Source organism: Balaenoptera borealis (assembly GCF_965194805.1).
Source record: "Balaenoptera borealis genome assembly, chromosome: 1".
NCBI classification, from domain to species: domain Eukaryota; kingdom Metazoa; phylum Chordata; class Mammalia; order Artiodactyla; family Balaenopteridae; genus Balaenoptera; species Balaenoptera borealis.
Window position 1 is genome coordinate 189,806,811 of NC_138860.1, and position 14,288 is coordinate 189,821,098.

Below are 14,288 nucleotides of genomic sequence, written 5' to 3' on the forward strand. Positions count from 1 at the left end.
GTGAGTGTGGAGGCAGCAGGCTCGTCCCCGCCCCTCGTAGAGCGTTTGCACTGGAGCTGGGGTCCCCGTGAGCGCAGCTGAGTACCCGCCTCTCAAACAGGCTCACGTGCTGCAGATGCTGAGCTGTGGCCCAGGCCTTCTTCCCCTGCGGACCGGCTACGGATGTGGTCACACCTCAGTGTCAGGTCCGCACAACTGCTAATGTCCTGGGGACCCAGGGAGGAGGGGCAGGGGTTCGTTGCCGTGTTCTTCACCAGCTGAAGAGCTGGAACTCCCTCGCGGAGATAGTCGCCCATTTTATTCATTTAGACAGCGTCAGAAGCAGCTTCTTGCCCAGTGTAAATGTGCCTGCTGCAGAAAAAGAAAAAGGAAGGGAGTGCTTTGTTTTAAATGTCACTGCTTATTATTACCTTGTTGGAATAACTCTTTTTTTTTTTAATATTTCCACTTTTAATTTATTAGGCTTATATTGACAAAGAAACCATAAGCTCATTTATTTATTTATTTGTTTAATTTATTTATTTTTGGCTGCATGGGGTCTTCATTGCTACGCGCAGGCCTTCTCTAGTTGCAGCCAGTGGGGGCTACTCTTTGTTGCGGTGCGTGGGCTTCTTCTCATTGCAGTGGCTTCTCCTGTTGCGAAGCACAGGCTCTAGGCGTGTTGGCTTCAGTAGTTGTGGCACGCGGGCTCAGTAGTTGTGGCTCGCGGGCTCTAGAGCGCAGGCTCAGTAGTTGTGGCGCACGGGCTTAGTTGCTCCGCAGCATGTGGGATCTTCCCGGACTAAGGCTTGGACCCGTGTCCCCTGCATTGGCAGGCGGATTCTTAACCACTGGGCCACCATGGAAGCCCTGGAACGATTCTTTTCACCCCCTGCAGACACAACAGGGAGTTCTGCGGGCACACTCTCCCTTTGGGTTTGAGACGCCTTTCCCCGGAGGGCTGTTGCAGAAGGGCACTCAGACCCCACCAGAAATGACTGTCCTGGGCTTCTGTCCAGACAACCTAACATGCGGGAGTGACCTCCGCCGAGAGACAGCCACTCCTGCACCCATTTGCAGATGAGGAAACCGAGGCACAGCAGGTTCCTGGCTTGCCCCCTGCCCACGTTCAAGCCCAGGCCTGTTGGACCCCAGAGCCCGAGGACCCCAAGGCTCCTCCCCAGGGCACAGTAGCCTGAGGGAACTGTGGGCCCCGGGGGCTGCTCCGGGCTCAGAGAGGCTGCCTCTCGTGGAGACACTCGTGGGGACTGTCTGGTTGTGTCAGGGCTAATCTGTCCCTGCTTCCGAGGCTCAGAGGAGAGCTGGGTGGTCCCTTCCTGGCCTCCTTCCCTGGATCCGGAGTGGCCCCAACACCCCACCCCTGTCCAAGGTGGCACATGGCGCCGAGTGCCACCAGGAGGTGCTGTTTCTCCCCTTGAGCAGGTCACCCCACTCTTTTTTTTAATATATATATATATATAAATTTATTTATTTTATTTATTTTTGGCCGCGATGGGTCTTCGTTGCTGCACGCGGGCTTTCTCTAGTTGCAGTGAGTGGGGCCTCTCTTCATTGCAGCACGCGGGGCTCCTCCTTGCAGTGGCTTCTCTTGTTGTGGAGCACGGGCTCTAGGCGCACGGGCTTCAGTAGTTGTGGCTCGCGGGCTCAGTAGTTGTGGCTCACGGGCTCTAGAGCGCAGGTTCAGTAGCTGTGGCTCATGGGCTTAGTGGCTCCGCGGCATGTGGGATCTTCCCGGACCAGGGCTTGAACCCGTGTCCCCTGCATTGGCAGGCGGATTCTTAGCCACTGCACCACCGGGGAAGCCCCGGTCACCCCACTCCTAAATAAACTAGTCGTCCTCTGGGTGGATTTGGACGTGTGACCTAGTGGAAAAGTCCCCAGGCAGCGTCTCAGCACTTCGGACCGCTCAGTCAGGGCGGAACGCACCTCCCCGCCGCCCCACGGAGCGTCCTGGAGCACGTGGCGGGTCGTGTCCGCTCTGGCGGATTCTGAGACAAAGTGAACAGCAGCCAAGCTAGACTCGGGCTGGGGTCGTCCCCTGCTCATATGGGCCCCCAGGGTCCCCGGCTCTGACCCCTGTGCCTGGGGGAGGGTGGAAGGAGCCCGGCCTTGCTGGACTGCTCAGGCTGAGGGCGGCCACGATGCTAGTTGAGGCGAAGTGTCTACAGAAGTGTCCCCATCCGGCTGGAGTCTGCAGTGGCCCGCTGTCCACACAGGGCTACGTGTTGGTTCAGGGGTGATGGGGCGCCTGCTCTCGTGGGGTTCCCAGGCTGGGAGGGAGGCAAACATCAGACAGGCCATCAAACGGGTTGGGTACCCTGAAGGAGAGGAGCTCTGTTCTAGAAAGAGAGCGACGGGGGGCACCCGAGCTGCCGTGAGAGGGTGGACCGGGCTGGGCAATGGGGCAGGGGCGGCGTGGGGTCTGTGGGGTGGAAGGGGGGGACTGTAGGGTGGAGGGGGGGTCTGTGGGGTGGAGGTGTCTGTTCCCACAAAGCTGGAAACCATTGCTGGGGACCCTCCACCACTGTGGACTGGCCGCTCTACACTCTTGGGTGCTGGGGGAGCCTAGTGATGTTACAGTGGCTGGTGGCAGCAGAGGAGGCAGGAGGTGAGGGATTTGGTGGGAGCCTTCCCAACATCTGGGAGCTGACGAACCGTGGACGTGGCTGGAGCTGCCCTGAGGTGCTTCTGACCACCCCATCCCCCGCGAATGACCACAGACCCCAGAGTGCACTTTCTGAGCCGAGGGTCAGGGAAGGGGAGGCCCTCAGCAGCACGGGGGTCTCTCCTTGTCAGTTTCAAATTAGGTCCCAGCCCCTCAGTGACCTAGTCCGTCTTCCAACCTTCAAGCACCTTCCTGTGGTGGCCAGCCAGTGGTAAATAAAGCCTGTGGGCTGTGAGAATAAAGATGTCACCATCTCTGAGAGGTGAAGAAGCTGGTGTTTTGGCTATAATTGAAGTTTTCCCGACTTTTAAGAAGTGATCAGGGACTTCCCTGGTGGTCCAGTGGTTCAGAAACCACCTGCCAATGCAGGGGAGAGAGGTTCTGGGAAGATCCCACCTGCTGTGGGGCAGCTAAGCCTGTGCGCTGCAACTACTGAGCCCGCATGCCACAACTACTGAAGCCCGCGTGCCTAGAGCCCGTGCTCCGCAACGAGAGTAGCCCCTGCTCGCTGCAACTAGAGAAAGCCCGCATGCAGCCACCAAGACCCAACGCAGCCAAAAAAATTTAAAAATTTAAAAAAGAAGTGATCACTGTGTCTCCTACCATGAGTGACACTCGAGATGGTGTCCTCTTGTGTCTAATGCTCATAATCAACTTCTTCGTTGTTTGAAATCACTTTTGATTAGAAGTTTCTTCGGATTTCTACCCGAAATGAGACGTGATTAGCCACGTGGTTGGTGGGGGTGCTTACACAGGAGACAAGCAAGGGTGTGTTTCCATTTGTTCTTTGAACAAACAGTCAGTGTTGAAATGCCCCGAATTCACTGCCCCCGCATCCCTGCCCCTTGGCCAGGGAGTTCTGGCAGGTTTCCTCTTGAGGGGGGGTCTTGTCCCTCCCTGCCTCTCGGCTCTTGGGCCCCAAGTCTTCTGTTTGGTCGTGGGTGAGAGGGTGCTGGCTGGCACTGGGGGTGGCATGATGGGGACAGGCAGGGACGCCTGGAGACCCTCGGGGATGCCCACCTCCCCTTCCTGCTCCCCTGGAAGCGGCCCATGGGGGCCGTATGGGGGCTGTTCCCAGGGTGGGCCCAGGCGCTTTGCATGCCACAAATAACCGCTCCCGCTTCTGGCTGCCCACGCGCTCACCACCCTAACAGCCACCCGCTGCCCCAACTTGTCTGTCTTCCTGGTCTCTAAACATGTTTTGTGGGGGCCTGTCTCCATGGAGCTGGGACACTGGGGTTCCCGGGGTGTTAAAAGGTCCCTGCAGTCAGCACCGGTCAGACCTGGCCAGGGATTTCCTTGAGCCCAGCCCGGAACCAGGCTGCATTTGGGGTGGTGGTCCTGACCACATGTCAGTGGAAAGGATTAGTGCTGCATCAGGGTCCAAAACAACACTGCTGGCGGTAATGACCGCACTGCATGCCTCCTGCCACCAGGCAGGAGCCTCGGCGCCTGGCTCGTTTCATGCCAGCCCCATAGTTACCCCGTGAGGCAACTTGCTTCTGTTTGTACGAGAAAAGCTGGGCTCCATGAGATGAAGTCGAGGGACGGGAGGGCAAGGCCAGTGGTAGCTGGGAGCCCGTGACCAGGAGGGCGGGGGCAGAAGACATGCTCTAGGGTAGATGTTCAGGACCCAGGGGCATGGGGAGTGCAGAGAGGTTGGGGCGGGGTGGAGGGAGAGCGGGACCCCCAGGACAGTGTTACAGGAACGTGTGACTGTCTAGAAGGGAAACTGCTGGTGTGGACGGTGGGGAGCACCTGGGGACCCTGACCGTGGGCAGGGCCGCGGGCGTGTTGTCGGAGGGCAGACCCGCAGCTCAGAGGAGAGCGCTGGTCCAGTGGGCAAGACTGACGGGGCGGGGAGCCTGACGGGACAGACGCAGTCCCGCCTGCACAGAGGGTAGGAGGACGTGGGCCGAAGTGCAGACAGTGGCTCCAGGGGGACTTAGGACCACGGTCAGCGTGGCAGCTTGGCCTGACGGTGCATGTGACGCTGCCCTCAGACCAGCATCAGGAATGCTGGAGCCAGGGAGCTGGGGGGCGGTGGGGGGGGCCGGGGAGGGTGGAGGAAGGTTCTTTAGTGGCGCTCAGAGCAACTTGGTGGGGCAGCCGTGTGGCTCCAGTGGCACAAGTAAGGCCAAAGCATGGACAGTGCAGATTCGTCCTTAACCTGCGGAGGGACCTGAAAGCAGGTTGGGGGCTGGCCCCGAGGGGCGGGACCGACTGGAAGCATCCTTCCAGCAGACGCTGCCTCTCCCGGGGAGTAGAGACCCACGCTTGGGTGGCCACCAAGATCCCTTTGGCTCTAAATGTTTCCGCAAGTGAAGGAAACGCCCTCTCACTGACTAGAAAGGTGAACACTGGGGGGCTCCGACGTGCTGCAGTTAGCAGGATGGTCTGTGCCGTCTAACCAAGTGTCTTCCAGCATCCTCGGTACTGCTGATTCCTGCAGCCTCCCTGCCCAGCCCGACCCGGCCGCCTGGCCGCCCTGGGTCGAGGCTTCCCTGACCCGCTGTCTGTGCTCCGCAGGCTGTGTCATCACCATCTCTGGGCGCGTGACCTTCACCAGCAATAAGTCCATGGAGATCGAGGTCTTGGTGGATTCCGACCCCGTGGTGGACAATTCCCAGAAGCGCTACCGGGCCGCCAGTGCCTTCTTCACCTATGTGTCCCTGAGCCAGGAGGGCAAGTCTCTGCCTGTGCCCCAGCTCGTGGTGAGTGGCCCCTCCGGCCCGTGTGTCCCTGGGGGCAGCTGCCCCCGCTGCTGGGCCGGCCCCCTCGGCGCTCGCTGGGCTCCCAGGAGAAACAGAGCTACATGAATCCATTCTGGGCAGCTGGGTCCGCTCAGCTCCTGAGGGGCCAGCGACCTTGGCTGCGGGGCAGGTCAAACATGAGGCCCTGTCCCTGCGGACTGTTGGGGAGGGACTGGGCAGACAAGGTGAGAGGCGCCCCTTACGAGCTCCTTGCCGTGGGATAAGCACGCCGCCTTGCGGGTCCTGGCACCGTGTACAAGCGCTGGAGTGGAGGTGAGGACCCTCCCAGGGTGAGCTCTCGAGGAGGCCCTGGCCTGCGTGTCCTGCATCATGGGGCCAAGCCAGAGCCCTGCACCTCGGGGCTGGGCGTCTGGGCCTCGTGGCCTCTCCCTGCCCTGGCTCCCCAGCCAGGCTCTGCCCTGGGTGTGCAGAGGGCAGTGGCAGGTGGGCGGCCGCCACTGGGAGCAGAGCTGGGGGCTCTGGCCCAGGCACGGATCCTGGCAGGTCTCAGCCACCAGCAGGGTTTGCTCGGCTGCTTCACTGGCGTTGGGTCCCCACCCTGGGGCTCCAGTGAGTCGGGGGGGGGCGGCGTGGGGTGAGACTGTACAGGGCAGGGTTGGTGAACCTGGCCTTAAAGGATGGGGGGCTCCACCGTGTGGAAGGAAGGAAAGGGGAGCCAGGGTGGGCACCGTCCTCAGGCAGGCTCTGCACCGTCACCTCCCCACGTACGAACCCAGGCTGCTGGGGAGGGGTGGAGGGTCTGGCAGCCTTGGCCTCTCCCGAGTCCTCAGCGCTGTAGCCCCCGGCCTCGCATCCCTCCTCCTCCCCACCTCCCACCACTGCCCCCCCCCCGAGGGGCCCTGGGCCCGCCTCGTCGGAGCACGAGGACCGGGGTGCCCGTCCCGCCCTCCATCCTGATGGCTTAGCAGGATGGCTTCCACCCCGCCTCGGCCCCTCGGCTGATGCACGCGCCTCCCCCCGACCTCTGTCCACAGGCCTGACCTCCTCCTGCCTTGACCTTCGCAACCACGTGTCTCTGGGTCTCAGACCCCTTCCTCTGGGAACCTTGCCTGCTCCTCTTGGCCCCCAGATGCAGGCTCGCCCTCGTTCTCCCCCAGACCCTTGCTCCATCTCTCTCCATATTGCCACAGGGCCCCTGGGGGACACCTGTCGGCACGGCTGCCCACAGCATCTCCCTCCTGAATGCTGAATTCCCGCTCCACACAGGCGAGCCCTTGACCTCTGTCCTCCCCACCTCCCCAGCCTCCAGGCTCCAGCAGAGTGGCCAGATCCAAGGACACTCTCTGTCTTTATCTCACTGGCCTCTCCCTGGCGTTGGCACGCCTCACTGAGAGGGCCTCTGCTGAGTGTCCAGATGGCCACCCCATGGCCCCGAAACACGGGGCTCTGACAGATCCCAACCTGCACCCTGCCCTCCTTGGGTGGTTGGGACCGGGCCCCGGGCCTCCTTGCTTTACTCTCCCATATGGGCTGCCACGGCTGCCTCTCTCCACAGGGTCTCAGCAGGCATTTCAAACGTAGCATTCCAATCTGAACCGTCGTCTCCCAGCCGCCTCCCCCCCAAACTCCCACTCCTCCCGGTGGATTCCCTACCGGTGAGCCTGGGAACCGGGCTGGCCCCTCTCGCCCGCTCAGCCCCAAGCTGTACGCCCTCCCCCATTCCTGCTGCCCGCGCCCTGACTCTGCGCTGCATGCGGCAAGTTTTTCATAACAGAATGGCGTTGGCCGCCTCTCCCGCCTGAACTGCTCAGCGGCTCAGCGGCCCTCGGCACGGGGTCCAGCCAAGCCGGCCGCCTCTGTTCCTCAAATCCCAAACTCAGTCCTGCCTCAGGGCCTTTGCACTTGCTGTTCCTCTGCCTGGACACCTTCCCTCAGATGGTCACAACAGCAGCTCCTTCCACCATTTCTCAGATATTTCCTCCTTTGATGACCTTCCCTCCCCTCTCTGGATAAAGCCTTACTCCGCACGCCCACCCCATCACCCAGAGACTCTTTGCCGTTGCCTGGAAACTGGCCTGGAGTTGGTGGGAGAGAGAGCAAAAGGAACTGAGAGGGCTGGGGGCCAAGCTGGCCTCTTGTAGCGGGAGAGGAGGGGCAGGGACACACCCGAGGCCCCCCAGCTGCTAGAGGGCAGGCCCGGCCCAGGACCAGCCTTCCGGCCGTCCCGGCCCTTTCCTCTATCGTCAGCTGAGGGAGAGTGGGGCCTGCGGGGCACCCCAAATGGCCCTGAGACCAAGGATAGCCAAGGAGTCGGGACCATCTTCATTTTGAAAAGGCTCCCCCAGAGTACATGCCGGAGGACAGGGTGTCCCGGCAAGGTCTGCATTCCGGCCGTAGCCGGCTGTGGCGTGCGCCCGCCCGGGAGCCCAGGAGCTGCCTCGGGCCTGACTGGAGCTCCCTATGGCTGCCCCCTCCGCCCAGGAGCTGCCTCGGGCCTGACTGGAGCTCCCTATGGCTGCCCCTCCGCCCTGCCCGCACCCCAGAGCTCAGGCAGCTGGGGAGCCCAGGGCCGCAGCCAGGGTTGGGGGGCAGCAGGCTGGGCTCAGGGAGGAGAGCCTCCGGCCCCGGGCTCCAGTCCGCACAGAGAGCCCTTTGTGGAGGAGCCCGTGACCTTCCCAGAGCTGGGACGCTCTCATGGGGCCGGGCTGGTCTGTGAACCCTGGGGGCTGTCTGTGCCCTTTCCAGAAACCTAGGGACCTGGGGGTCAGGGGGTCGGTGCAGGAGGGGCTGCAGGGGGTTAGGGGAAAGTCACCTGCTTGAATGAAGGGGAAGGGAGGGTGACCGAATTCCCGGGTCTGAGGGGCCGGTGGTTGGCAGTGGCCACATCTTCCCGCTGGCCGGCTGCATGTCGATCCAGGCTATTGTTGCTAATTAAAGATGGGCTTTGATTCTTCACTGAGGTGTCCTGGGGCCCACCGATGTGGATAAAAATAGCCTCTGGGGGTGGGGGGCAGACTCCCTAGCCTCCAGCCCAGCCTCCGCGGCGCTCACTTGGGAACCACCGACACCACGTTGTCTGCCTCGCAGCCCACGTGCGCCCGCGTCGGGGCTCAGCCCTCCCCACCCCTGCTGTCAGCACTTATCCTCCTGTCTATTTTTAGCTCCGGTCCCCAGGGCCCGGCTGACACGGAAGGCAGCGTGGCTGTTGGAGTTCTTCTTGATGAATATTTTATGCTGGGGAGGGCCTACTGCACCGCGCCCGCCCGGCAGCTGCCGGCACTTCCAGGCTGCTTATTAGAGGAGGCAAGCGCGGGACGCGGAACCAGCCAGGCCCAGGCCCTGCCTCCCTCTAAAGGCCTCCCTGTGGCCGTGCCCTCTGACCTCGGGGGTGGCGGACAGACCCACACCACCTTCCGGCGCTGGAGAGGCGGCCCGTGCAGAGGGACGTGGGGGAACGCCACCGAGGTGGCTCCCTGGGACCCGGCTCCAGACCGGCCCCAGCACCTCCCAGCACCTCCCAGCACCTCCCAGCACCTCCCAGCACCTCCTATGGGCGACTCCCCAGCCCGGGTGTGGGAAGCCTTTTCAGTCTCCAGAAGCGTGAGAACCCGATGGACAGACTCTGTGTTGAAGCCAGAGCAAGCCCGTCCTGGGCGCAAGGCTGGCCTCCGTTCTCTCTGGTTCACATGTGGGCGCTGCAGCCCCCGAGGCCCCAGGAGACTCGCGTGCGGGAGAGGTCGCGCTCTCGACAAGGGAGAAGCCTGAGCTCCATCGCAAGCACGCAGGCGACGTGGGTTTTGAGAGAGCACGTTCACAGCTGCTTCTGTGAGTCATGTGGAATAGGAATGTTTTCCCCAGCGAGCCGAACGGCATGGCCACGGCACGTGGAGGCAGCGGAGCAGGGTCTTTCCGAAGCCGCTTTGCTTGGCTGCCAGAAAACCCAAACCACAGAGCGGCCTGCGGCGCAGGGGCCTCGGCCGCTGCTTGTAGACCCTCGCCTCCCGGTCCACACGGACAGCTGGCGTGCAGAGGACAGGGGCCCGGACCCTGGGACCTCCGTCGTCAGCCACTGAAGTGACAAGTCGGGATGAAAGCGGGGGCGGTGAGGAAATCGGGGTGGCAGCCGGCCTTCCCTCTCGCAGCCGGTGGAGCTCCGCCAAGAACACGGCAAAACATGTGCTTCTGCGCTTTGCTTCCACTGTACATCACACCCGGACCTCAGGGCACCCTCGAGGGCCAGTCGCCACCAGGTTTCCTGAGCGCCCACTCCCTAGGGCCAGGTGCCCGCCGAGGCCATTCTCTGTCTCCTGGGAGGGGGCTGGCAGGGTGGATGCCCGTGGTGCCCACAGCAACGATGGTCCCATGGGAGGCAGCTGAGCGTTCACGAGATGCCGACCGGCCTCCCCGGTGGGTGTCAGGGTGGGTTGTCCGAGCCCACAGACAGGCCACAGTGACAGTGATGGGCAGGGACTCGCCCAGAGTCCAGTGGCCGGCCCTGACATGGAGTCGACCTGGAGCAGACCCTGAGCCCCTTGGCCATGGCAGCCCCTTCTGGTCTCTGAGCCTCCGTTTCCCCACCGGAGCTCCCCCGGGCCGGCAGGTCCTCTGTGGTCTCGGCACCATCTCCGTGATCTAACCAGAGAGCTCCTCGCTACTTTGCACCGAAGAGGAAGCACGGGGCCAAGGCTTCCGGCAGTGGTCAGCTCCTCGACCCTAGGACCCGGGCCTGGCGGTGAAGGGGCCTGGCATGCTCCCAAGGGCCCGTTCCTCGAGATGAAGCAGCAGCAGCAGAGGCGGCCACCACCTCCCCCGAGCATGGCCAGCCCTGCTCTTTACAGCCTGTCACGGCGAAAGGAGCGTACGCCCCGCCCCCAGGGAAGGGAGAGGGCCCTCACATGGGGCTTGTTTTGGGCTGGGGGCCCCAGGTGGCCCCACGGCTTGGGGAGACACCTCTGTCCCGGACATTCGGTGTGCTGGAATGATTTCTACTGGCTCCCTGATTTAAGAAACTCAGGCGCACTGGAGCACAGCAGGACTGACTCGTCTGTTCCTGGAAGGGTCCGGGAAGCCACGTCAGTGAGGGAGGCTGTGCCCTTGCTGCCCGTCCACAGGAGCGAGTCGGGGACTAGAACATTCGCGAAGCTTCTTGACCCCATGTCCTCTCTCTCCCTCCCTTGGCTTCGGAGGCTTAGCAGGGAGTCTGCCTTGTCCTGGGAAAATGCCAGAATCCTGAGGCTGCTCCTGTCCCCTGAATGGGTGGTGTCTGGGAACTTGTAGCGGCCTGTGAGTGGCACCTCCCCCTGGAAGCAGGGGTGTGGGTACCACAGGGGGCGTGGATGAGAGGGTGCGGCCCCCGCCAGCCTGGCTCTCACCTCCGCTCTGCCATGAGCCCAGACTCTTCCTCTGACCTTCTTAACCCGTCCAGTCTTCACGTCTGCTGAAGATCCCGGGTCCCCGACGGCTCTGGGCTGGCCTCTTTGTGGAACAGCAGTGCTCTGGAGCACACTCAGTTCACGTGCAACAGTCAGCTCCGGAAGAGGGCCCAAGGCACCGATGACACACTTTTTCTCGTTAAAACGTTGGTAGGTTCTACCTCTGGAACATCAGCTTCTTGTTGCTTCAGTGCTCTGTCTCCAAATCCAGGTGACCCCAGCTGTTGTGATTTCTATAGAAGGTGAAAGCCCGAGGCAGGCTCTCAGGGGCCCTGTTAGGCCTGACCCCGGATGGTGCCGGAAACATGGCTGCAGGAAGAGAGGCCCGTGGGCAGAGGGTGCAGCAGAAAGAGGAGAATCCCAGCTAGAGTCGGGACAGCCTTGATTCACTGTGGCCCCCCTGGAAGGTGACTTCGAAGCTGGGGAGAGGACTGTGAAGGTCATTGGGCCCAGGCAAGGGCCACAGCCGCAGGGCCTGAGAGGGTCTTTCAGGAGGGTGAGCTCATGCCCGATGTATCCTGGGGTGGACCACAAGGCCGCCCCCCCATGTGAGAACCGTGGTGGCTTCTTGTCAGCCTTGTGCTTTCTCTGTGAGGTGGCATGGAGTCCCCTGGCAAAGGCCTGCCAGGGACAGGGACACTTCTGAACCCTGTGCTCAAAGATGCAAGGAAGAAACAGACCCCGGAACCCCGCAGTGGGAGGAAGAACGCAGAAGGATCTCCCCGCTCATGTGCACACACAGAATCAGAGAACAGCATGCCGGCCCTGCCAGCAGGAGAGGAGATGCTTCCTCGGGGGCGGGAGGGGGTTGTCCACGCCTAGGTGTGCCGGACGCCCCACCTTGTGCCTCTGTCACCAGTGCAGGCCCCTGCCGAGCCCCTGGGTGGTCTGAGCCTTCTGGAGTTGCTTGGGGACAGAGGTTGCCTGAATGTGTCCATTGAGCAGACTCTTTAACACACAGTCACACTGATTTGGAATTAAGGCCTTCTTGCTGCAGTCTTCGTTGGTTTGCTCGTTCACTCAGCAAATGCTTTCCGGGCCCTGCCGTGTCCCAGGCCCCGTGCTGGCCTCAGACAGACAGCAGGGAAGACGGCGACACGAGTGGGCACACGCAGGGCCAGAGGCTTGCAGTGAGGACGCCGCCCCTGGCCGGGGCCCAGCCCGTGGGAAGGGCTCAGAAAAAGGCGGCGAGGACCTTGTAGCTGTCATCTGGTGGGGACAGCCATGTCCACATAGCTGGTACAGGGGCCAGTGCTGTGAGCAGGGCCTGTGTCCCCTCTCCCAGCGGAGACTGGTACCCGTCGCTGCCCTTTCCCAGGCAGCGCCCGAGCTCCCTGCCTCTTCCATTCCCTCCTCTTGGCCCTTCCGCAGGGGAATTTCATGACCGCACACGAGGGCAGTGATTTCAGGGGCTGAGCTGGTGCTATGGCGTGAGGGGAGCCCCTGGCGAGGGTGTCTACAACTCCCCATGGCGGTCCCATCATTGGAGGCTTGAGGCTGCGTGTACTGGTGGCGGTGGTGATGAGACCCAGCCTGTGGCCGCTGGGAGCTGGGCCCCCGGACAGCGGCTTCCCGGGTTCCCAGCCCAGCACCCCTGGGGTCGGGGTCTGCAGGTGGAGCTGCACTTGGGGGACACAGCTGCCTGCGGGGCTGGGGGCTCCTGGACACCCCCATGCACAGAGCCCCTCGCCATGCCACGCCACGCCGAAGGGCCCCAGCAGTTGGAGGATGTCTTAATTGCCTTCATGATTGTCCCAAGATCCCTCTTGTCTCCTGTTATGAAGACCAGAGAGGCTGTGCCGCATGGCTTCCTAATTAAGAAGGTCTGTGTCCCTCAGGCTCACAGGAAGTTGTTATATCACCACTGGGAACCCGCTTCTCACCAGACGTTCGTTAATTACAAAAAGGACAAGCTCTTGATTTTACTGAGGGTGGAACTTAGTCACTCATCCTCCCTGCCAAGTTCCAAATGTGTGTTCTGGAAGCACAGAAAACGCAAAATGGAAAACATTTGGTTTGCACTGACAGGAGCCCGGAAGACAGCGTTGGCAGGAAGCGCGGGGGGTGGGGGGAAGAGGGGGAGAAGATGCACATCGGAGGCCCGGAGCCAGCGGGCGGGCGGGAGCCAGCGGGGCGCCCAGAGCACAGAGGGGCCGGCCCTGGGACCCTCCCCTCACCCCCACGTCCCTGGGGCTGTGTGACGTTCCAAAGGCCCAGCTGCCTCAAGGTGACCCCCAGGGCCATTCGCCCTCCTCCCAGGGCAGTGGCTATGGGTCGGCAGACAGGAGCGCACTTGGCCTCTAAGGCCATTTGTGATGACAGTAGTTCACGAGCGTGCACGTGCGCACGCACACACCTGCGGTGTGACTGCCGTGCGCGGAGAGCGGCCCGCACTGGCACTGCAGGAAACCCTTTGCCACGTCACCTCCTTGAGAACCCCATTTTACAGGTGGGAGGACCTGGCCCTGGGGAGGTGGGCAGCGTCTCTTGAGGCCACACAGCAGGTCCCTGTGACCCTGTGGTCCTCACCACCCCTCCACTGTCCCTTCCACTGGGCAGGTAAACAGGGGTCACCACGCCTTGAGCGGCCTGTGGGCCCCTTTGCTGTCACCTCTCCTTTTTCATACCCACAGGGGGCCCCCCAAGGCTGGGGGAAGGGCTGCCGAGAGCCACTTGCGGGGGGGCGGGTCGTGAGCCCGCCTCCCTGCCAACAGCTTCAGGCACTTGAGGGAAAATGTGATTTCCCACGGAGGAGCTTTGTCCTTCTCCCCATCACCTCCAACCCCCTTTAAAAACAGCAACAGCCAACAACTTATGTATTTATTTACTTTGCCGGATAGAGGGAGACGGGCTGCGAGGAGGCGAGGAGGCGGCAGCTGGGCCGTGGGCGGGGCCGCGTGCGGGGAGCCATCTGTCTCGTTCTGTCCGCTCCGTGCCCAGCAGGGAAGTGGTGGCCCCTCTTAGTCACTTGGCCAGGAGAGCTGTTTATCAGAGCTCGTGGCCCTGGGGAGACTGAGTGTCCACCAGCCAGCAGGGCAGGGCGCCCACCTCCACAGACAGCAGAGAGGCTGCTCTGCTCACCTCTGGCTCTGTTTCCCCCTGGGGTGGCGGCCAGGGCCTGTCTTCATAAACGTGTGCCCTCGCTGGGCACCTTCCAGGGCAGGCCGGTGAGGAGGGCCGTCAGCATTTGGGGTGGCAGCACCGAATCCTCAGAGCCTGGAAGGTGCAGCACAGGCTGCCGTCCCCAGAGGCGAGAAGAGGGATGAGCCCTCGTCTGGCTCCTTCCTCCCAGGCCTTGCGAATGGCTCGGCCACGCTCTCCAGCTGGCCAGCTGCCTGTGCACCCATCATCAGGCGGCGTGGGGTCTGTCCGAGGGCAGCTCCTGGCTGATGAGTTAGCTGCAGAATACCGAGCGTCAGAGACTCAGGGCCGCAGCTCCGAGGCCCAGTGCTGGGCGCGGGCCCCTCCCTCCACTGA

The 14,288-nt window shown here is 62.4% G+C and overlaps 1 protein-coding gene across 1 annotated transcript in view; it reads left to right on the forward strand.

The window, feature by feature from the left end:
* Positions 1–14,288, forward strand: part of ACOT7 (acyl-CoA thioesterase 7) — a 90,625-nt gene that overhangs the window by 70,397 nt on the left and 5,940 nt on the right. The window contains exon 8 of the mRNA XM_082342733.1: positions 5,195–5,379. Coding sequence (XP_082198859.1) covers positions 5,195–5,379 — 185 coding nt within the window. The remainder of the gene's footprint in view (positions 1–5,194; positions 5,380–14,288) is intronic.